Source organism: Sminthopsis crassicaudata, chromosome 1 (genome assembly GCF_048593235.1).
Source record: "Sminthopsis crassicaudata isolate SCR6 chromosome 1, ASM4859323v1, whole genome shotgun sequence".
NCBI classification, from domain to species: domain Eukaryota; kingdom Metazoa; phylum Chordata; class Mammalia; order Dasyuromorphia; family Dasyuridae; genus Sminthopsis; species Sminthopsis crassicaudata.
Genome location: NC_133617.1, coordinates 55,468,585 through 55,492,846, shown reverse-complemented (window position 1 = coordinate 55,492,846; position 24,262 = coordinate 55,468,585). Strand labels below are relative to the sequence as shown.

General features: G+C 46.9%; 2 protein-coding genes across 7 annotated transcripts in view; both read left to right on the top strand.

The window, feature by feature from the left end:
• DIRAS1 (DIRAS family GTPase 1) overlaps positions 1-15,921 on the top strand; it is a 45,104-nt gene extending 29,183 nt beyond the window's left edge. Inside the window, exons 1-3 of one of the 5 annotated variants that reach the window (XM_074304423.1) lie at positions 4,006-4,179; positions 8,725-8,832; positions 12,789-15,921. In XM_074304423.1, the coding sequence (XP_074160524.1) occupies positions 12,811-13,407 (597 nt within the window). In that variant the 5' untranslated portion in view covers positions 4,006-4,179; positions 8,725-8,832; positions 12,789-12,810 and the 3' untranslated portion in view covers positions 13,408-15,921. Of the gene's footprint in view, positions 1-4,005; positions 4,180-4,736; positions 8,833-12,788 lie in introns of those variants that run through there. The other 4 variants (XM_074304441.1, XM_074304457.1, XM_074304433.1 and 1 more) reach the window with 4 other exon arrangements.
• A 5,093-nt stretch (positions 15,922-21,014) lies between these two features.
• GNG7 (G protein subunit gamma 7) overlaps positions 21,015-24,262 on the top strand; it is a 375,778-nt gene continuing 372,530 nt past the window's right edge. Inside the window, exon 1 of one of the 2 annotated variants that reach the window (XM_074304294.1) lies at positions 21,015-21,112. The gene's annotated coding sequence lies outside the window, so the exon portion shown is untranslated. Of the gene's footprint in view, positions 21,113-21,380; positions 21,597-24,262 lie in introns of those variants that run through there. The other variant, XR_012488404.1, reaches the window with a different exon arrangement.

Sequence of the window (24,262 nt, the reverse complement as noted above, 5' to 3'; positions counted from 1 at the left end):
ACAATGATACTGTACGAGGATGTATGATGATGGAAGTGGATATCTTCAACATAGAGAAGAGCTAATCCAATTCCAATTGATCAATGATGGACAGAATCAGCTACATCCAGAAAAGGAACACTGGGAAATGAGTGTAAACTGTTATTTTTACCTTCTGAATCCAATTCTTCCTGTGCAACAAGAAATTCAGTTCTACACACATATATTGTATCTAGAATATATTGTAATATATTTAACATGTATAATAAGACTGCCTGCCATCTGGGGGAGGGGGTTGGGGGAAGAAGGGAAAAAATCTGAACAGAAGTAAGTGCAAGGGATAATGTTATAAAAAATTACCCATGCATATGTACTGTCAAAAAAAAGTTATAATTATAAAATAAAATAAAAATTAAATAAAAAAAAAGATATATGCATAGGTAATTTTTCAGCATTGACAGTTGCAAAGCCTTTTGTTCCAACTTTTCCCTTCCTTCTCCCCACCTCTTCCACCAGATGGCAGGTTGACCAATACATGTTAAATATATTACACATGTATAAGTTAAATACAATATATGTATACATGTCCAAACAGTTATTTTGCTGTACAAAAGTATCGGACTTTGAAACAGTGTGCAATTAATCTGTGAAGGAAATCAAAAATGCAGGCTGACAAAAATAGAGGGACTGAGAATTCTATGTAGTGGTTCATAGTCATCTCCCAGAGTTCTTTCCCTGGGTGTAGCTGGTTCAGTTCATTACTGCTTTATTGGAACTGATTTGGTTCATCTCATTGTTGAAGAGGGCCACGTCCTGCAGAATTGATCATCATATAATATTGTTGTTGACGTATATAATGATCTCCTGGTCCTGCTCATTTCACTCAGCATCAGTTCATGTAAGTCTCTCCAGGACTTTCCAGTCATGGCATATATACTTCAATACAATACTATATCCCATCAGGGGGAGGGGGTGGGAAGGAGGGGAATTGTAACAAAAGGTTTGACAATTGTCAATGCTGAAAATTACCCATACATATATCTTGTAAATAAAAAGCTATTTAAAAAAAGTCTCTCCAGGCCTTTCTGAAATCATCCTGCTGATCATTTCTTATAAAACAATAATATTCCATAACATTCATATACTATCACTTATTCAACCCTTCTCCAATTGATGAGTATCCACTCAGTTTCCAGTTTCTGGACACTACAAAGAGAGCTCCAAAGGGCATTTTCTATAAGTTATCCTGTCAGCTTTCCTGCCATAGGGTATCTAAGTTGCTTTGTGGACAAGATTTTCCTACTTTCCTAGGCCAAGCATTTGAAGCCTTGATCAACATTAACCTCTTAAGGTAGAAACATGATGCATCCAACCCAGCCTAGATTTGAATGTCTGACAGGGATATCAAGGTCTTATCAGCCTCCAGGTCTATTACAAACAACTCTTGTTGTTCATCCTTTGTTTTTGAACAGGACCAATGACATCACAGGGAGATTTCTTGACTCAAACATGAATTGGATTTAAGTGAGGCAGAGTTACACAGAGTTGTCTGAGTCACTCTCTCTTCCAGTGGAAAGATAAAAGTCAGGACAACTGGTGAGGGCCCAGGATGCAGTGAATGGCCTTGTCATCTTCAGTGTCTCACCAAGCTCTTAGCACTTCCCAGCGCCTGCTTCAGCCAACTTCATGGCTGAGACAAATTGTTCTCATCTGCTCATTCAGCCAGGGGAAGTTTTCACAGGCTCACATAATAACAGCTACTATTTCTCCAATGTCATAAGTGCTTTTCTTACAACCACCCTGTGAACTTGACAGTGTAAGTATTGTGATCCCCTTTTTAGGTGAGGAAACTGAGGCACAGAGAAGAAAACTTGCCCCAGAATCATAAAGCTAACATGCTTCAGAGCTGGTATTCCAAGTTCCAAGATCCTTTATCAAACTTTGATATAATGTCAAGGAAGACCAATGATCTGAAAAGGCCATTCAGATATTCCTTCCTTTTCCAACTCCATATCTGTGTGAGGCTGTATTTTCTCCGTATACTTTAAGTAAAACAATATATCACAACAGATTGGATAATCCAACTGACTTCTATTAGGCCACATGTTAAGCAGAAATGGTGCCACTCTTCTCCTTAAAAAATTTTTTTAGAAAATATATTTTACAAAAAGCATGCTATTTGTGAAATCATACATTAAGAAGTTTATTGCTATTTAAAATAATTAGATAAATATTTTAAATTTCTAATATGGTAAATATCAACTGATATAATTCATATAAATAAAAACTCTTTGGAAACTCCTTGTAATTTTTAAGATTGTAAAGGATTTCGAAGGCCAGAAAATTTGAGAAGCACCACACTAGCCCATACTACCTTTCTTTCATTCTAGGATAGCTCATCTGGCTTGTCACCTGGAAATTAGAGCAAGTTTTGTGAAGAAGCTCTTTCACCTCTCCTCTAGTGTGGTGGTGAGCCTTTGAGGCAATGCCAGCAGAGCACAAACACTGGTAGACTCCACCAGCACACTGGACAAATGTTATCTAGTATATAAAGTGCAACATTTAACAAGTTCAATTTGAATTAAGCTAACTGAGTGGAAGAATTCAGGACCCGGAGGCAGAAAACCTGGTCTTAAACCTGTCTCTGTTGCTGACTTACTGGCTGACTTTAGAAAAGTCATTTCCTTTCAGTCAAGTGGGAAACATAAGACGGGAACACAAATAATTATAGTACAAAATGGAATCTTGCTTTGTGTCTAACATTCAAGTGAGAGAGAGACCCTTCTAGGAGAAAGGGTCAGGAGTCACAGAGAAAGTGACACCTGAACTTGGTTGGCCCTGTAGGATGGAAGAGCAGGACTGGGAAGAGCATTTCCTTCACTTCGGACAAACTGCATAACCAATGGCACCATGAGAAGGAAGGAGTTTGGCCAAAGGCTTTGAGATTCCTCCTCCCCCCTTCTCCATGGAGGAAAATTCTCTAGAGTAGACTCTGGTTTTATCTTTGCAGAGCAGGCCTGCTCCCAATGCTAGCTAGCATCCTTCAGCCTTCAGATGGAAAGGTTTCCTCTCCATCTCCCACTCCAGGTGACCCCTAGAGGAACCTGACCTGTGCAAATAATGGGTTAGGTCTCTGTCTTCCAGCTCCAGCCCCTGCCCCACCTCCACCTCTAATATGTCAGGCTGCTGCAGGGACTAGGGGCTGAGGTCTGGTTTGCTCTAAGGGAGGAGAGAAATGTAGACACAGATACAGAGACAGACTGCGAAATGGAGTGGGGGGAGGGGAGAAGGAAAGGGGAAAAGAGTAAAAGGAAAAGAAGGGAAAATAGAAGGAAGGGAGGGAATAAGACAAAGAATAGATAAGGGAAGAAAAGAGAAGAAAGGGAAAGGGAAGAAAAAGGACAAGAAAATTTTTTAAAAAGCAGGAAAATAGAAAGAGGGCAAGGAGAAGGAAGGGGAAAAAGGGAAAGGGTAAAAAAGCTGTAGGAGAGAGAGTGTGAACGAGGAGAAGGAGGGTGGGAAGAGAAGAGCGGAAGATAGAAGAGAAGGAGGAAAAGGAGAGAATAGAGAGAGAGGCAGGAGAAGGGGGAGGGGAAGAAGAAAACCGAGGGAGGGAGCGGGGAGAGAGAGAGAGAAAGAGAGAGAGACAGAGACAGAGACGAGAGAGAGACGAGAGAGACAGAGACACAGAGAGAGAGAGAGAGAGAGGGAGAGAGAGAGAGAGAGAGGGGGGGGGGGGGAGAGAGAGAGACAGAGACACACACAGAGAGAGAGAGAGAGACAGAGAGAGAGAGAGGGAGAGAGAGAGAGAGAGAGAGAGAGAGAGAGAGAGAGAGAGAGAGAGAGAGAGAGAGAGAGAGAGAGAGAGAGAGAGAGAGAGAGAGAGGCAGGCTTAAGGAAGGAGAGGAGAGGAAAAGGGGAGAGAGCCAGAAGGAAGGGAGGGGGAAGAGAGGGAAAGAGGGAGAGAGCTAGAGAGAGAGAGAAAAGGAGGGAGGGATGCAGCGAGGGAGGGAGGGGAGCTGAGCAGAGCGGGCGGCGAGACTGCAGCGCAGCCGGAGCCAGAGAGGAGCAGGAGCCAGAGGAGCTGCAGCCAGGGGAGCAGGGAGCTGAGCGGGGCCCCGGACGATGCGCTAGCCGAGCCCCGAGCCGCTGGAGCCCGAGCTATCCCGGGAAATAGCACGAGCCAAGTCCCGGTCAGAGGTGAGGGCCAGGCTGGGGGCCGGGGCCGGGCTGCGGCCAGGCGGTGCTGCGGCGGTGGGGCGGGGGTGGAGGCTGCTGGCGGCCAGGGGTGCGGGGGAGGGGGCGGACTCGGGCCACTGCAGCTACGGCTGAGGAAGGGGGCCGAGGACGGGCTTTGCCCACCGGCTGCTATCCACGCCCAGCCCCGGGATTCGGCGGCTGCAGCCAGGATCCCTGCCGAAAGGCTTGACATAGCTAGGGGCCTCTTGGGTCTCCCCTAGATCTCGAAACAGAAGCAGGGTCGCTCCCTCCCCCCCATCCCTCGGCCGCCGATTCAGCACTGGGGATGACTGGGGGAGGGAGAAGGGAAAGGGCCTGGTAGGTCCTGAGACTGGGGTTGAGGTTCCCCTCCCTGCCCCGCCCCGCTCCCGGGAGTCGGATGAGGTAGGGGGCATCCTAGGGGACCTGGGGGACGCCCTCCCTTTGGGAAGCTGGCCTGCTTAAACCCGCAATTTCCTGCTCTACCTCTCCCCCGCAAAAGGCTGAAGATGGCACTTTCTGAGTCTCTAGGGCCAGGGGGACAGGGGTGGGGGTGGGGGTGAGCATGTTACATCTCTCTCCTAACCCCCATAATATCCATTTAGAGTCTTCCCTAACCTAGCTTCTTGGCCAGTGGAATCTAAACCTCCTGCCTTTCTCCCATCATAGCATCCTAGGGCAGCTGGCCAAAAGGGAAACTGAGGACCAAGCTGTTTGACCAAGGTCATACAGCTATTTAATGGAGATATGGAGCTTGGGGCATGCTGAGAATCGGTTTCTCTTTGATTTCTGATCCTTTTCCTTGGAAAAAGGGTTCCGTTCTTTCTGATATCTGCCTATGATCCTGAGAGGAGGGCAGGGGGCCTTCCCAGGCTTTCTTAATCCTTTTCTCACTTCTCACTTGTCCAGGATGCCTTAGTTCTGAGCCTGACTGGAGATAAAGGGAATGGAAAAAAATAATCTCTCCCAGATTCTTCTAGTTCAAGGAGCAGAACTTTAAACCTCAGGGATTCATTCACTGTGTCTTCATATAGATGGGGATGGAATGGAGCCCAAACTGAGGAGATGAGATAGGCAACTGCCAAGAGCACATCACTCAAATGGGGTGATTTTGTATATGGAATTTAAAACTTGTCTTACTTGGCCTTAGAGGGCAGAATTAGGACTAATGGAAAAAGAGTTAGAAGGGCAAAATTAGGTTGAATGTAAAGAATTCCTAACCATGGGAGCTATCCCAGTGTGGATTTGGTTGTTTCATGAGGTAGTTTGGCCTTCGTCACTGGAGATCTTCTAAGAACTACATAGAGATTTAGAGCTAGAAAGGACTGTAGAGATCACATAGACCAGGAGTTCTTTGCTTGGCTTTTGTCCTGGACTCCTTTGGCAGTCTGGTGAAGTCAATGGACTCCCCAAAATGATGTTTTTAAATAGATGAAATAATACACATACACACACACATAATTACAAAGGTAACTAGAAATATTGAAATCTATCAATATTTTTTAATTCATAAGCTCCCTGAAATCTATCCCTTCCTTTACAGGGGATAGATACATGGCTATTAAGAAGTCTTGATCTACTATATTTTTTAAGATGAGAAAATAGACTACAAGATACAAGTCTTCCAAGGTCACACAGTTGGTAAGGAGCAGAGATAGAATCAGGGCTTCTGACAAAATCCAGCCCATTGGTCTTTCCATTGTTTCAAGTGGAGATTGTATGACCATGTGCCAGTAATGTTGTAGCTGGGCTCTTCATCAGTTATCAACTGGACTAGATGCCTCCTGAGGTTCCATCCAATGATGAAATTATGATTCTACAGTGTTGATGTCAGTGAATCCATCTCTCCTTTGGATCTAAAAGATCAAAGCTCCCAGTAGTTAGTGACCAAAGGGAAATGATCCAACCTTGTTCAGGGCTCACTTAATGGCTTGTCTTGGCTTTGTTGGAGACAGGTCTAGAGAAATAAATTGAGTTGCATAGTCACTGAGCTCCTAGTTTAGCTCAATGATCCAGTCTCTGCTTAAACATTCCCAGTGAGAGGGAACTCATTCTTTTAGGAGATTTTTCTGTTCTTGTAGACCTTCAATTGGAAGGTGACTTTCTAAATAATGAGGTCCCCATCATTGAAAGTATTTAATCAAAAGCTAGATTATCACCTATTAGGGAAGCTGTAGTGCCCTGGTTGAGGGGCTAGACTACATAACTGTCAGGGCCCTTCTAGTTTAGAGAAATTCCATGATACAATCCTGACCAGGCAACCTTCTTGGGTCCACAGAAGAATGATAGTAATAACAAGCTTACATTCCTCTAAAGCTTTATAGCTTACAAAGCATTTCCACAGCATTTGATGTTCACAACAACTCTGAGATCTATAGTATGTGTATTATGATTTCCATCTTAACAGATGATGAAAGCAAGGCTCAGAGGGGTTAAGGAAACTCAGCAAGCTAGTGGCACAATCAGGACTCAAACCCAGATCTAACAATACTGGGTTTAATGCACTGCAGCATCCTAGGGTGAGAGCTGAAGGGAACCTCCAAAGCCTTTAAACCCATCCTCTGCTTGAATAGGAATCCCTTCTACAGCATGCCTGCCCTCTCTCTCCATCCCTGTGAGTCTTGACCTCTTTCTCTTACTCTCTGTCTCTGCATGTCTATCCCTGTGTGTCTGCACTGTTTTGTTTTTCCTCTCCAACTCTTTCCCTAGGTCCTTGTGTGTCTGTGCTGCAACTTCCCCTTTTATTATCTTCATTCAGCCTTTTAGGACCATGGAGAGCAAATCTAAGCCCTTTCTCATTGAAAACCCTTCAAAGATTTGAAGACAGAAATCTTGGTGCCTCTTGGCTTCCAAGTTGTTTTTTTTCCCTCTATGTTAAGGAAATGATAAAGTATTTATTTATATAGAGCACTTAGCATAGTGCTTTGCACACAAGAGGAGCTTAATGCTTATTCCTTTCTTCCCACCCTTCCCTAAACATTCCTAGTTCCTTCAATTTATCTTCCTACCATGTTCTCTCAAGGCTTTTAAGCATCCTAGTTACCTCACTCTGGGAATGTTCTACTTTATCTGTGGACCTTGCACCAATATGGTACCCAGAGTGGAATACAGTATTCCCATTGAGGTATGATCAGGGCAGAGGACAGAGGGATTATCATTTCGCATATTCTGGACATTTGCTTTCAGTACAACCTGGAATCTCATCAGCTTTTAAAATTTTTTAGCTGTGGTATCACAGTGGAGATTCATTGTGCTTGTAGTTGACAGAAACCCTCACGTCCATTTGTAGATGAAGCAATTTCTAGTTATGCTTTCCCTCTCTTGTATTTGTGAAACTGATTTTTTGAGCCAAAATTTAAGACTTAATTTCCTCCCCCCATTGAATTTTAATGCTTTTAAAGATTTTTATTGACTATGTTGAATGATCTTTTTTTTTTTAATTTCCATAAAAGTCATGTTCAGAATTTTGTCTTATTAGATTCAATCCATTTGAGATTGTTGAGTTTTGGGTTTTTTGCATCCCAATCCTGTGTTTGCTAGCCCTCCCATATTTGTGTCACCTGTAAATTTGATCAACATCCATACCACCTGGATCTTTATCCAAGTCACTGACAAAAATGTTAAGCATGACAGCTTCAAGCACAGATCCCTAGGGGGGACATTCCATTAGACCTTTCATAATGATTCTTTAGATTATTACTCAGCCTGCCTAGAATACAACTAACTTTCTTGTCTTCTAGCTCCCAACTTCTTCAACTGTGGGTTGTGATTCCACATGGGATCTTGTAACTAAATGTGGGGCCCATGAAATTCTGATTATCAGAAAATGTTTAACCTGAATCTCTATTGTATGTACCGATATAACTGGGGTCACATAAAAATTTCTCGGGCAAAAAGGTATTGAGAGGGAAAAAGTTTAATCTTTTCCATAAGAAGAGTTGGAAAGATTTTGTCAGAGACATTATTAAAATTTAGGTAAACTAAACCATGTTGAAGTTTCTTCCTAATCTATAATTTAACCAATTATGTTAAAGATGTTAATTTCTTCAGTAATTTTTTCATTCACTTCAGAGGTGGAATTTGAATTCAAATTTTCCTAATTCCAAATGTAACTCTATTGCAGGCAAAAACTGTCTAAGATAAGTTATTCGAAAGAAGGAACAGAAAATGAGAAAGAGAAAAAATAGAAAAAAGGAAGGAAGAATAAAAGAAAAGGAAGGGAAAGAAAGGAAGAAGGAAGTAGGGGAGGGAGGAAGAAAAAAAAGAAGAAAAGGAAAAAGGAAGGAAAGAAAGGCTAGTTTGACTTGATCTGGCCTTGATGAAGCTATTCTGACTCTGTAATCATTGCTTTCTTTTCTAGTTGTTCACTAACCATCTTTTTAATGGTTAAAATGAAGGATTTTGTTTGCTGCAGGATTTGTTTGAAATTGGTCTATTGTTTACAGATTTAATTATTTTTCTCTTTTTTTCCTGAAAATGAGAACATTTGCTCTTCTCCTGTCTCGTGGCATCTCCTTTATTCTCCAGGACCTTTCAAAGATCATTAATTGACAGAAGCTTAAATAATCCCATGCATTAATTCCTTCAGTGACCTGGGAGATAATTCGCCTGGGCTTTGTGGCCGGTACTCATCAGGTCAGTTATCTTTTATTCTCTTCTTCTGATATTGGGGTTTGACTTCCTATTAGTCATTTCAGTTCTATCCTTTCTAGTCCAAAGACCCCTCAAAGAAACAAGAAAAAAATATGGGTTGAGAAGTTTTAGCTTTTCTTTGTTTTTGGTTGTCACCATTCCATTCACTCAGAGCAGAGGTATTACTGTTCCTCTTTTCCCATATTGTTGGCCTAAGATTTCCTCTGAAGCCTTCGATCACTTGGAGTTGTAACCCTCTCATACCTTTTTATTTTATTTTACTATTATTATTTTTTTACAGGATTTCATCATGCTTTTGTGTTCATCTCCATACTTTGCCCTTGCTTCCATCTTCTGCACATGACTTTTTTTTTTTTTTTTTTTTTTTTTTTGAGGCTGGGGTTAAGTGACTTGCCCAGGGTCACACAGCCAGGAAGTGTTAAGTGTCTGAGACCAGATTTGAACTCGGGTCCTCCTGAATTCAGGGCTGGTGCTCTATCCACTGCGCCACCTAGCTGCCCCTGCACATGACTTTTTAAAATCTAAATTGGCTTGTGAGTTCCATGTGTGTTCACATTGGTCTCTTGAGACTTCTTTCCATTTTCCTTCTCCTTGGAATTGTTTTTCTTCAGAATTTCATTCTAAAAACTTCCTTTTTTTCTGTGCTGAATTTCACCTTGTAGAACTTTAATTTACTATGAGATCTTAACTATATCTTTAAAAATATATATTACTTTTATTGTGAATTTAACAATCATCAACCAACATAAACTTTTCCATATAACAAGAACAAGAAAAAAGATTGTATCTTTTTTCTCTGAATTCTTTGAAATCTTTAAAAAATATATTATTACTACTTTTAAAATTAATGAAAAAGATCTACTTTTTTCTCCCTCCCATCTCTTTTCCTTTTTGGAAAAAAAGAAATAAACAAAGAAGGAAAAATAAAAACCTTGTAACATATATACAAGATTAAGAAAAACAAAATCCTGTATTGGCCATGAACAAAAATATGTCCCATTCCATACTCTGAGACTATGACTCTCTTTCAGGAAATGGGCTGCATACTTCATCATCTGCCCTCTGATATTGTGGTGGGTCACACTGCACTTATCAGATTCCTAAAGTCTTTCAGGGTTGCCTTTGTCCTGTTATTATCATACAAATTGTTTTTCTGCTCACTTCACTCTGCATCAGTTCATACAGTTTTCCCCAGATTCATCTGAAATCATTTCCTTTGTTTCTTATAGCCACAATACTATTTCATTACCTCCATATATCACAATTTGCGTGCCCCTTACTTTAGGTTTCAGTTCTTGCCATTACATAAAGAACTGTTCTGAATAGCTTTCTGTATTTTATACATTATGGAGTCTTTTCTTTTTCTTTGGTCTCTTTGGAGTAGAGGCCTTATAGTGGTAAAAACTTTGAAATCTGATTTCACCAAATCAAGGTGAAATCACAGTATTTTTATCACAGTATTTTCTTCTTTCCTCTTCTCCTCTATCACAAATACAAAGTAAAATAGAATTATCATTTCCCCTCAAGACTCATGATTTGTACCCTAAAAGCTAGGTTCTTCTTATTGTTGAAATCAACCAACACTTAAAAAAATGAAATTTTGTGTGTGAATATGTATGTATGTATGTATAGAATCTGCTTTCTTTCCCTCCCCCTTCCCCAATTAAGAATTGGAGAAAAACTAAAGCCCTGTTATAAATATTCATATTCAATTAAAGCAAATTCACTTGGCCATGTCCAAAAGGGAATCAAACAACATTTAAATTGAATTAATTGAATGCACATCTATCTCAAACTTAGCTTTCTGTTTTATTTGAACTGTGATGGTTCTTATCTCTATCCTGCTCCTCCTGTTGTTGTGTTTTGATTCTCAGTTGGAGAGTGGCAGTGGCATTTGTGGATGCCAAGGGATCCAGCCTCTAGTACATCAAACAGTAAAGATGAGTCTCTTCCCATTGATTTTGCACTCATATGCCCTGAGCCTCTCTATGGGTCCCCCATCTCAATTTCTCTTTGCTCCTTTGCTCCAGCACCAATGGTCTCATCATTAAAGAATAGGAGTCTTAGTAGGCAGGGGCAGGGCAATAACCTGCCTTCCACATCTTCAGGTCACTATCCAGGCTTCTCAGACACTGAGGTGATGAGGCAGGAGTTTGATTGGAGCTACCTGGCTGAGGTGGGCCAGTAATATAGGCTTGTTAGGATAGGCAGTTCCTCAGGATTTGGGAATTAACATAAAGCTCCCCATTCTCTATATAATCCTAGAGACCTCAAGGCAATCTCTAAATTTGGGAATCTTGGCACCCTTCTTTGGATGAACTAGCCCTAAGCTATACTGGGTACACTCTGTAATTGGCTGTTGGTGAGTGGGAGGCAGGAGGGCAGCAAAGTCCCTCTAGCCTTCAGGACAAGGGAGACTCATGTTTGCTAAACAACATATAGTTATAGGACAAATAGGGTTAAAGCTGAGTATAAGACTAGGGTCAAGGCCTCAGCCTAGGGTCTCAGAGCATCAAACTAGATTCATAGGCTGAGACCAGGCTTAGAGGCTGAGTCCAGGAAACTGGAGCAGAGGTAAGGCTGGGTCTTCAGTCTATTGCCTGGTTAGAGCTGAGTCTGTAGGCAGTATTAGGGGCAGAGTCTAGGGTTAGGATCAACCTTCAGCCTGGGGCAAGGGAGAGGAATCCTAATGGGAAAAGGGCCAGAGAGCAGCAACCAGGTAAGAGAGCCAAATTCATATGAGTCTTTCAGAAAGAATCCCCTTACTTTGTTTTCTGATAGAACATTGACTCTAATATGGTCCCTTTCAGCCAGGCTGGCAAGGGAAGAAAGGAGGGCATTTGTTTTTAGGCAGGCTCTTGTGGTCCATTATCATAGATAGCAGATGCTCCCATTGCCTCCACATAGATCTGTTTCTGAGTCAAGATAGGGCTTGAGGCTCCCCAGGAAGGGCTGAGGTGTAGACATTGGTGTTCCGCCATCTCCCATTATGTCTAGCATCTAGGAAGGTCCTAACCCCATCCTGATGCCAGGGATCTTGGACTGAGGGGCCTGGTTGTTCCCTGGTGCCATCTGCTGGGAAAGAACACGGGGTGTTGGAGAAGGCCAAGGGCTCCAGTAAGTCCTGACAGCTTGCTCTCTTTCCCCTCAGTCCCTCCCTAGCTCATATGCCTTCACATAGCAATATACATTAGGAATATATTTATGGTTGGTCCCAGTTATGCACAAATATCTGCACACATAGGATGTCTAAAAGTGTTAGGCCTAGGGAGGATAAACTCAAAGCATGGCTACGGTCTCTGGAAACCAAAGCAGAGTCACTTTAGAGGCAGCAACCTCTGTCTTCCATAGCTCTGTACACTCACACTCACACACACACACACACACACACACACACACACACACACTCTCACTCATACACACACACACCCTGACCCACATACATCTTTCTGCCCTGGTGAGAACACCTTTGCCCTGACTTTTGTTCAGATGGATTTTGAGAAAGCCCACCCTGCCTATCTCTCCAGAAAGCCAGGGCTCGAAGGCAGCAGGAAGAGCAGACCACTCCTCTGTGCTGGGGCAGAATTCCTCTAGGATGCAGCTATTATCCTGGGGTCTCCATAGGAGTATAGCTGTAGTAAGCATTGTTACTGTAGTTAGTAGTAAGACCCCTTGGAGCCATTACTCGGGGAATACAGCTGTGGTTAATACTGTTATTGTAGTGAGCACAACACCCCTGGGCTATGGCTACATACAGCTGTATTAGATCCATATATTGTATAGATGCATCTTGTACTTTGGAGGTGCAGTTATAGTTAGCTCAGTTGCTCTCAGGGAGGCACCATTGGAAGGATGCTCCAATCTCGGGTTCTCTTGCGCGCCCCTGCCCCTGGCAGACCCCTGGAAATGTCTCTCTCCCATCTTACATTCCTCTCCAGGAGCTCACAGCCACTGAAGAAGATGCCGGAACAGAGCAATGATTACCGGGTGGTGGTGTTTGGGGCAGGCGGTGTGGGCAAGAGTTCCCTGGTCCTCCGCTTTGTCAAGGGCACTTTCCGAGACACCTACATCCCCACCATTGAGGACACCTACCGCCAGGTCATCAGCTGCGACAAGAGCGTGTGCACCCTGCAGATCACGGACACCACGGGCAGCCACCAGTTCCCGGCCATGCAGCGCCTGTCCATCTCCAAGGGCCACGCCTTCATCCTGGTCTTCTCCGTCACCAGCAAGCAGTCCCTGGAGGAGCTGCGGCCCATCTACCAGCAGATCCTGCAGATCAAAGGCAGCGTGGAGAACATCCCAGTCATGCTGGTGGGGAACAAGTGTGACGAGACGCAGCGGGAGGTGGACACCAAGGAGGGGGAGGCCCTGGCCAAGGAGTGGAAGTGTGCCTTCATGGAGACCTCCGCCAAAATGAACTATAATGTCAAGGAGCTCTTCCAAGAGCTGCTGACCCTGGAGAAGCATCGCAACATGAGCCTCAGCATCGACGGAAAGCGTTCCAGCAAGCAGAAGAGGACAGACAAACTCAAGGGCAAGTGTAGCCTGATGTGAGGGGTTGCCCCCTCCTCTCCACGGGCCGCCCCTCCCCCGCCCCACTCTGGGCCTTGCTCCAGACGGCTCCGTGGCCCTGTTTTGTCTCCTCCCGTCTTCCTGTCATCTCGAGCTCTCTCTCATGGATGGCCTCCTCCTGTCTGTCCTCTCCCTCTGTCCCTCACTGTCCTTCTCTGTCCTCCTATCAGCCCAAGTCGGAAGGGCACTCAGAGGTCACCAAGGCCTACCTGTACCCCTCTAAGGCACCCCTCCAGTGGTCAGCAGCTCTTTCTGTCTCTCTCTCTCCTCAGTCCCTGTGTTTCTGCATTAATTTGTTTTTCTCACTTTCTCTTCCCTTGGAGTGTGAGAGTGTGTGTGTGAGTGTGTGTGTGCGTCCATCACTCCTCTCCTGAGTCTCTCCATAGGCCACCCATTCCTACATCTGATCACTGTGACTTGGGGGCTGAAATGCACATTGACCTCGCACTTTTATGTCTCTTGTTTGACCATTGATGGCCCTCTCCCTCCTCTTCTGCTTCTTGGGCCAGCTAACCTCCCCCTTTCAGCTGGTTCCCCTCTCCCTTGATAGTAGGAGATGTGATAGGGAGGCCCAGTAGACTGACTTTCCCGGGCCTTTGAGACAACAGGCAATAAAGTGAAGCCCCTCCAGCTGAGCTAGGCCCTAAATCTGCCCCAGGCCTCCCCCCATCCTTCCCTCTCTGCCCTTGGTAGAAACGACCAGTGGCTCCAGGACTGAGGAGAGAGGCTGAGGGGGCTTGTAGGCAGGAGCCGGACACAGTCTACCAGCCCAGCACAATTCCAGGTCCCCGCTGCCGCCCTCTCTCACCTCACTCAGGTTGTAGGGGATGGTCCTTCTTCTTAGAGGTCTGCAGGGTCACTATAGGTGTGAATGTAGCTGATTCTTTGTATACCCCAGAAGGAGGATATGGAGGAGCCATCAGCACAACCCTTCTGCCCAGCCCCTAGACCATCCACTTGAGGGGAATGATTTCTGTGAGGGGCTAGGCTGCCCCCCCCATCTCAGAGACAGCTATGTCCCAGGGAAGGCACATTCAATGAATTGGATCCGAGGGAGGGAGCACCGTTTCCCTGACCCCCCATAGGAAGAGGAGAGGAGAGGACAGAACAAGCATGAGGAAGACAGACAGGAAGCATTGGCAGGTGCACATATGTGTAACAAAAAACATGTTTGTGGCTGGAAGTATGTGTGTATATGCTAGTGTGTGCTTTATGTCCATGCATATATGTATTAATGTATATGAGATCTGGGTGAGTGGCTATACAGATACATGAGAATAAATCAGGGGATGCATACGTGTATTAGGGGTGTGTGTGTGTGTGTGTGAGTAACTGTGTGTCTGAGTATGTCTGTGCATAGGTGGAGGGGCAGGAACCTGGAGGGAAAGCTGATAGTTTTTGGAGTCCAAGCTGGAGCTTTGCTCTCTCCCCCGTAAGGCCAATCTATCCCATCAGCCCCTGGCATGCAGCTCCCGAGCTGAACTTGGTTCTTCCTAAGGAGGGGCTGTGGGGAGAGGTGTGGAAAAGGTGAGCAGGTGATCGAGGGGCTCTCTCCTCTGAGGGTGCTGGCCCCTCCAGGGGCTCTGGCACCATTCCTCAGGGATCCACCCTGATAGCACAATTACCATCCCCCAGCCTGGCCCCAGGGGCTTAGAGGAGGCCGGGGAGTGGGCAGCCAGGCCCTGCCTTGCAGTGGGTGTGTCCACCCACTTCTCTCTACCAGACACCCTCCCCACTGTGACCACCTGAGATAGAACCAAGTATCTCTTCTCCCAGTTGCCCAGAACAAATGGTGTAACTTTGTGTTCTTGCCTCCCTTCCTTTTCCACATCACTTCCAGGGCCTGATGTTGAAATCCCAGGAGAAAAAAGAAATAGACAGGCCTGTTTGGAAAACAGTTATCCTGGCTTGGCCTGCCTAGGGAATTCAGCTGAGGGTGACCAGAGAATGTTAGAGTTGGAAGTTACTTTAAAGACCATCTGTTTCAAAACCCATGGGAAACTGAGACCCAGAGAGAATAAGGAAGCTGCTTAAAGTCCTCCAGCAAGTTAGGCATAGAGCCGGGAGAGAGGTAGCATGTCCTTTGGGCCAACAGTGCCATGTAGCACATAGATCTCCCTCTCCCTGGGTTCTAGGAGATTGGGACCAGGCCCTCTCAGGCCACACAGGGGGATCAGGGCAAGACCAGACTCTGGGAGTGAACAGAGGCCCACTTCCCTCCCCAGGCATGTGGTTTGGACAATTCCATCCTGTCCCGGCTGCTATGAGGCTAGAATATTGTCTGGTGCTCTGGACTGAGGCCTTGGCCCTCCTCTCCCAGCCCTCTGTAATGCCCCCTTCCATGCCCCAGATGACTCCCCCCCAAGCATGTGAACACCCCTTTCTCTAGTGCAACCCTTCTTTTTTAAGAGTCCAATGTAGCCTTCACTCTAAAACTAGTCTTCCTTCAATAAAGTCATGGCTCCTGCATCTGCATTGCCTGGTACCCATATTTTCTGTGGGGAGGTGTGGGCTATTGGGGTGGGGAGGATCAGCTTACATGTATCAGCTTTAGTATCTGGGAGTGGTAAAGGGAAATGGAAGCAAGAAAGGGGAGAGAAGAGAGAAGGAGGGTGGGAGAGGCCAGGGAAATGGTGGAGGGGGCTGATGAGGAAGGATGGGGAGGCAAGGAGGAATGAGGGGAAGCGAGAGGGCAGGGATGGAAGGCGTTCAGAGAGATGAGGGCCTGGGGCGGGTGAAGGGGAGAGGCAAGGCTGGGGACAGAGGTCCTCAGAGAGGAGGGCCAGAGGGAGACCTGAAGAATCAAGGACAATTTAGAGGGCTTGGTAGCTGCAGTGAGGGATGGGGAGGTGATCTGCAGTGAGAGTTGGGCTGCTTGCTGAGGGGGTCCCTCTTCACAGCCGCGTGCCAGGGCCACGAGCCGGCTCCCCTCACGGGGCACAGATCGAAGAGTGCGTCATCAGCTTGTTGCCCTGGCAACCATCTGCTTCCTAGGCAGGCTGGTGCAGCCAAGCTGCAGCTGGGCTGGGCCTGGGGAGATGAAGGGGGAGGCAGAGACACCGAGGCCTGTGTGGGGGTTGTCTTGGGCCCTACCCTCCCTGGCCCTGCTCCCTTGTTAAGAAGTAGATAAGGCAGGGAGCCCAGGAGGCTATGCCCCTCCCTTCCCCATTGCAGTCGAGGGTCCCAATCACAGAGACCCTATCATTGAACCAAGGAGACACCCAGTGGGGAGGGGATGGAGAGGCTTCCTCACTCCTAAGAAAGGCAGGGATCTTGCTTTGGCTCGCCCCTGGTTCTCTGTTCTCTCTCCTCCCAACCTCTGTCTCCTTGCTTTCAGACCCTTGTATTATCCACAACAAATTCAGCCACTAGGGGTCGTGGGTACCCTAGAGGGTTAGCGGGACCAGTTCTCGCTGGCACCTTGGACAACTGGGGAGTGTGGGTTGGCCCCCATTCTCACTCTTCCTGATTTCCTCTCTCTTTTCCAAATTATACTTCCCTTTCTCCTTTCCTTACTCTCTACAATTTCCTTATTCTTCTATATCTTCCTTCTCCCTTCCCTCTTTTCATTCATTCCCTTCCCTCTTTCCTTTTTTCTTTTCCTTCCTTTTCTTTCTTTCCTTCCTTCCTTCCTTCTTTTTTCTTCCTCCTTTTACTAACTTCCCTCCTTTATTCCTTACCTTCTTTCTTCTTTTCCTTCTTTTTCCTTGCTCCCTTTTCTTCTCTTTTTCTTTCCTTCCTTTCTTCCTTTTTCCTTCCCCTTTCTTCTTCCTTCCCTCCTTCCTTCCTTCCTTCCTTCTTTCCTCCTTCCCTCTTTCCTTTCTTTCCTCCTTTTTCCATTCTTTTCCCTTTTCTTCTTCCTTTCTTTTTTCCTTCCCTCCTTTCTTCCTTTCCTCCTTCCTTTCCTCCCTCTTTTCTTTTTTCCTTCTCTTCTTCCTTTTCTTTTCTTCCCTCCTTTTCTCTCTTCCTCCCTTTCTCCCTCTTCTCTTTCCTTCTTTCCTCCCAACTTCCTTTCCTTCTTTCCTTTCTTCCTCCCCTCCTTTCTTCTTTCCTTCCCTCTTTTCTGTCTCTCAGTAGCTTCATCTCTCTGAATGTGTTCTGTGTCATAGACCCCCAGCACTGGGAGTGGCCACAAAATCAAGAGCTAGAAAGATACTGGGACTATCAGCTATCAACTGCACTAAAATGGCCCATATAGGTGGTCTACTCTGAAATGAAAGGGAAGCCTTAAGAATATTGAGAAGGCAGTAAGCTTGGTGAGTGGTTGGTGTGGGGAGCAGTAAGTCTGAAATCAGATCCAGAAGAGTCACTTCCCTCACAGGGTTGTTATGAGATGTAAGTGAGAGCATGTATGGAAAAGCCTTTGGAAACCTCAGAGCAGCATGGATGTGTCAGCTGTTATTATTTGACTATTGCCTAGTTAAATCTTCTAGTGAAAATCTCCTCTACAGCATGCCAGACAAGGTCACCCCAACCTCTGCTTCCAGCCATGGAGAACTTACTACCCTAATGAAGCAGCTCTGATTTGGGGCCTGAGTTGCCTATATATCTCTGTGCCTTTCTCCCAATGCAGTCAAGAGGTTGTTTCAGTGGCCCAGATAAAAGATGATGAGGGGCTGGACTAAAGGAGACAGTAAGGATCAGAAAAATAGAAACAGGACTAAGGGAAAAAGAGGTGAGAATGATTTCCAAGCCCTCAGAGACATCCTAAACATTTCCTGGGAGCAAATTTTGAGCCTTGAGGAAGAAGAAGAAGAAAAGAAGAGGAAAGAAGCTTTGGGATCCTGAAGGAAGTTTGGGGAGAAATTGAGAAGCTCAATTGTAGTTTGAAGAATCCTAACATTCCCCCTGGCTGCTCCGCCTCAGCCCCATCCCAAGCAACTGGGACTTATGGGATCTATGGGAGCCCTATGTATCCATGGGCCTGGCTTCAAGGTGAGGGTTCTGATAGTGGCAGCAGTTGATAGAATCTATAAAATGTCCAGCTGAAAATCAAGCCAAATCTAGGGGATTCAGACCATAACACAATCTCCAGGGTCGTTGCTTCTGATGGAGACAGACTCAGGGAAGAAGAAATACAAACACAATCTCTCAAAACTCTAGAGGTCAAGACAGACATTTTTTCTGCTATTTATTTATTTTTTTGTTTTCTTTTGAATCCCCAGTATTTAGTGACTGGCACGCAGTAAGTGCTTAATAAGTGCATATTCAGCAACTATTAGAGGGATCAATTTGACTAAACTGGAGAAAGGACTAACTCAAGGTTGAACAGTGAGTCAGTGGTAAAGCTAAGACACTCAGTCATTCAACGAATCTTTACTGATAGTTGCTATAGCTCATCCCAGTGCCATGCTAGTCAGGTGCCATGGGAGAGGCCAGCTTGGACAGTCTTGTGGAGAAGCCAGGATAAGGGAACTCTGGCCTCCCAGTTGCTAATCTGTTCTACTTTTCACTAGCTTCGTAGCCTCAAAAAAGAAGAGCCCATGGTCCGGGATTCTGGGATGCCCTAATTGAACATCTCTGCTAATAGGAAATTGAGCTTCTAACCAAAAGCACCAATTAAAAAATCTTGTTATGAGGGGAGAGATATAGAAAGGGTGGGGGTTGGGGGTGGTGCAGTGTGGGGGCTTGGGAGATGGTTCTGGGCAGGCAGATGAAACACACACACACACACACACACACAGACATCCCTAGTGTTTTATGGCTCAGTGAAACTCCACTATGGGAACAGCATATGAAGAAGCCTCACAACTGATGGCCTTAGGATCATAGATCTAGGAAGGAAGAGACCTCTGAAGTTTCAGTCCAATGTGGCCATTAGCTTTTTTATCTCATAAAATGAAATCATAGGAGCAGCCAGGTGGCAAACAAACTGGAGGAGACCTGAGTTCAAATCCGACATCAGAGTCTTACGGAGCTGTGTGACCCTGGACGTAAACACATAAACCCCCCCCCCCAAATAAAGTGCTTAGTATAGCATGGCGAATTATTAATAGGTACTGTATAATGTAATCTATTATGATAATTATTATTTTACATATGAGAAAAGACCTAGCAAGATTGACTTCTCCAAGATCACGCAGAGATAATTTTTATAAATATCAAATGAGGTGATATGTGTAAAGTATTATTCTGCTGTATCATGTTTTCAACACCCCACACCCCCCTCACTCTAGGCAGGACAAAATAACCAGACTGCAGGAATTAAAGAAAATTGGAGCCAGAAGGAGTGCTAGTAGGCAGATCTTAGAGATTATCTGACTGAACGTTCCCATTTGACAGGTGAGAAAACTGAGGCCCAGAGACTTGCTTCACCAGGTTGAGTTGGGAGGGACGAGAAGTCGGGTCCCAAGCAGGGGACCTTCCTGTAGCTGGCACAAGCTGCCCGCCGTTCAGCCATCGGAGGCAGAGAGAGAGGAGGGGGATTCAGGCCAAGGAGACCGAGCTCCCCCGGGAGTCCTCCTCTTCCCCCTGCCGCCGTCTCCCACGGAGGAAAGCGGCTCCTGGTCCCTCTGGCCGCCTGACCCCGGGTTATTTCCGGAGGGGTTGTCTCCAGCGGGCACCGGGGCCCGGACCGGGGAGAGAATCTTCCACAAATCCTCCTCCCAACAGGTGCCTCCCTTTCCTCCCCTCCCCCCGCCATCCGTGTAAAGCTGCACTTTATCAGCAAATTGCCTCCTTAGAGTTGCCTGGAGGCTTGTCCGGGTCACCCGTGGAACGCGTCGGACGGACCTGATTCCCGGGTCTGTCAGAGCGTGGTAGGCAGTTAATAATCAATGGCGAAGTGCGTTGGACGCCCTCTCCGGCTCCCTTCATTCCCCCACCCCGCCCCCGCCGCTTAGGATCCTCGAGCACGTTGAGCCGCGGGGCCCTTTCCTCGGCCGGCGGGCCGTGCTGCGATCAGGGCTGGCTCCCAGCGCCTGGCGCGGGCTGCCCAGTCGGAGGGCTCATGTTCTCCCCACAGGAGCGCAGCGGGCTTTGATGGGGACGGGAACCCGGGCCTCCGCCAACAGAGGGAGCACGGAGATCTGAGGCGCTCCCTGAGGTCCTCAGTCTCCGATACAGGACCACGGAATGAAGCCCGGGAACGGGGAGGGTGTGTGTGTGTGTGTGTAAGCATTTATTAAGCACCCATCACGTGTCCAGCACTGTGTTAGTGTCTCGCTGGGCCCTCACAACCAGCTCGCCAGGATTACGCTATTATCCCATTTTACAGTGGAGGAGACTGAGGCGAACTGCCTCCGGGCGCAGGGCTACCCGCTACAGGGCAGCGTTCTAGCTCAGCTCTTTGATTTTCCCGATTAGGACGTCGGGGTGCAGAGAGGGGCAAAGGTCCCGTGGCTGGAAAGGGCTTCAAAACGTTAAGAAATGAAACAAGACTCAACCCCAGCCCCGCCGGTTCCGACTCCCCAGCCCTGCTCGCTACGTCACGTTGCGGTGCAGAATGACAGGTCAGCTTCCTGCCTCGGAAACACGGGCAGGAACAAAGCGGGCTCGAGGTAGAATTCGAACCTACGATCCCGTAATAGAGATTCGAACTCCCCACCCGGCCCCAGAGCCTCCAACACGCGGTTCTGACGTCACGAAGACACTGCTGGCTCCGGCCACTGGCTTCGGGGCTTCACCTCAGCGTCGCTCCCACTCCCGACCACCTCCTACCCCTCAGTCTCGGGCCTAGCATCTCTCGGTCAGTAACGGCTCTGAATAACAATGAGATTCATTTGCATAACCCTCCCCACTAGGTTTTTCACAGCTCACCCGTTGCCGGAGGGCCCTGTCACTCACGGCACCCGCCCTCCCGCCCCCACTAGCCCCGCCTCTCATTTAGAACGCAGTCAAACATTTTGGCTGCTCTTCGTCCCGCCCATCCTCTGCCTCTCTCCCCAACCTCCCGGATTTTGCGCATTTTGATTGGCGAAACGGGCCGTCCGTCTTCTTCCCCCTCCCTCTCCCGCGGGCGAGTTGGGCTGCACTGCAGCGGAGGTGGGAGCCTGAGGCGGCAGCGGCGGCGGCAGCGGCCTCCCCTCCGTCCTCCCTCCCTCCTTCCCTCCTCCCGCCCGCCCAGCTCGCCTCCCGGCTGCCCTTGTGCCTCACACACCCCCCTGGCCTCCTCCGTCCTAGCGCTCGCTCCGGTAGCTGAGCCGGCCCCGCCTGAGGAGCAGCAGCGGCGGGTAAGGGCGGCTCGGGGGGACGGGACGGGACGCGGCACCCCCGGCCCCTCACACCCCCTGCCCGGCCCGGGCCCGGAACCAGTCTCTCCCCCCCATCCTCGGTCCCCGCCTGCTGCGGCCTGCCCTCGACCCCCGCCCCGGCAGCGGGGGAGGGGATTGGGGAGGGCACGGGAGGGACTGGAAGGAACGGGGGAAATGGGGGAGGGGGCCGGGATTAACTAGGGGAATGGGGGAGGGGGCGCGCGGGAATGGGGGAGGGGGCTGCGATTGACCTAGGTGGTGGGAGAAAAGTCGAAGGATTTGAGAGGAAAGGCTGTGATTGTTGGGAATGGGGCTGAGAGGAAGGGGCTGGGGGGGAAATGGGGCAGGGGGCTGTTGATGGGGGTTGAATTGGGATTGTCAGGGGAGGAAGATTGGATTGAGGCGGAGGGGGTAATGGGGAAGGGGACGGAATTGAGGGCGAGGGGCTGGAGGATAGGGGTTAGGATTGACACCGATAGGGAGATTAAGGGGAAGGGGCTGGGGCCAGGGCAGATGGAGGGGGGGGATCGGTTGAGGGAGGGGAGAGGGCTGGGCTGGGCTGAGAAGAGTGAGATTGACTGGGGGCTTGGGGGAGGGGGGGAGGGGAATTCAGGGTCGGCTGGGGGGTAGGATGGGGAGACTGCAGGGCTGGAAGGAAGGAAGGGACTTGGAAATGGGCGAGAGGGAGAACGGGAGAGATTCATGTGAAAGAAAACTGGGTGGGCAGTCAGAGGGTCTGAGTTCAGATTCCACCTTTGCTGCTTAATGCCTCTGTGACCTTGGATAAATCACTTCACCTCTTTCTGTCTTCTTCTCCTCAATTGTAAAATGAGGGACTTGGACCAGATCAGAGTCTTTCACTTCCCCAAATCGATGGTCCCGCTGTCACTCCAGAGGCCAAGTCTCTCCTGCCCAGAAGGCAGTGAAGAAGGTTTGGGGGGGGTGGGAATGGGAAGTTAGGGGGAGAGAGAGGGTCGCTTTTTGGGGGCTGTGATTTCTGAGATTCGAGGGAGGGTAGACACATTCTAGGAGCACTCTGGGGTCACCCATTTTGGGGCACACTGGGATTGGGTTGGCATGGGGACTTTTGTTGGGTAGGAGGGAAAGAGTGTGATGGATGAATTTAGAACTAATTTTGGGTTAGGAGGGTGACATTGAAGTGGGTGTTTCTGGGATGATGATCTTGAAGGATGTGGGTGGCACTTTTTTCCCCTTGAGTAGGTGAGGATAGAGGGGAGCAATTAAGGGGTGAGTCCTTTGGGTAAATGTCATTAGCCTGTTTGTGGGGGGCAAAGGTGAAAATCTGAAGTTTAAAGCTGCAGTTAGCTCCTAATGCAAAGGTAAGAGGGGTCCTTTCAGATCTCTCAGAATCTTGTTGCTGGGTTCCATATATAGTGGATGAAATTTGGGGTGTTTTGGAAAACTGATTGGAAAGAGGGGAAGAGATGGATCTGCTAGAGATGCTCCTAGAAGATAGGATCTTTAAAACTGGAGCTTTTCAGGAAACAACTTCAGAACTGTTGTTTTCTTTTTTAAACATTCAAATTAGATACCCCCTTCCCCCTTTAAACATTTATATCTAAGGAAGCTTAATCGTTGACCATAGTTTTTAGTCAAAGGAAAACTCATTGCCCCTGGAAAATTTACCAACTGTAATTTTCCTAGGTTTTGTGCATAAATGCTTATACTAACATTAAATCCAGGATTAGGTATCCATCCATGCTTAATATTTACTAACTAGATTTTAAACTGAAATCTGATTCTTCCGAAGGACCTTGAAGTATTTGGATAATTCCTATTTTTGTATAAAAGGTTTACTTTTTAAATACTCTTGAGAGTGATGCTGCTCTTGATGAAGGCAAAAGCAACAGTAACTTTATTTTCATTGTGGTCAAATAAATACCACATTTTGGGAAGGGGTAGGGAGTGGAAGCTATCATTTGTAGGAAAGACTACTCAATATGAATATTCCCTTGGTCTGTGGAACAAACTTTTTTAAAAACTACATTATAGTAGTATAGGAAATGTTTGTTGGCTTAAGGTGTTATAGATTTTATCATTCACATTTGGAATCATGTGATGATGCTTCAAATTCTCTGTTTACTATACCACTTGCATATTGAGTCTCTGAAATTCCCACATCAAACAAGTTGCTAGAACAGCCTTTCTTTGGCCTGGGGTTGTAGCTTCTCACCTCTGAAACCAAGTGGAGCAAAGAGACCTGGGAGTCTGCTGGTGCAGTCTACCATTTGGGGTGGTTTTCCTGTGGATTTGTTTTGCTTTGCCTCTGCCAACCCAGGCAGTGGTATATGAGAGGGTTGCAAGATAGATTTTATGCAAACTTATTTTTCCTTTCCTTTTCCTTTTTCTTTTTTTGTTCCTCCATACCTTTACCAATGGTAATGGTGTGGTGAGGAATTGATTGCCCAAAGTAGAACTTGGGTCTTGAGGAGATTCGTTATAGGTTGCTACACATTTGAGTCTTCTCTAATGGCTGACTTTTGAAATCTTGTCTCTTCAGTAACCTCAGGAAGTTTCATTCGAGATAACACTTCAGTTTTACATGTTTTCAGTCTTTCCCAAGTTCTCTACATTGACCTCAGTGCTTTTTGTTGGGTCGAGAAAAGATTTCTTTTTTGAAGACT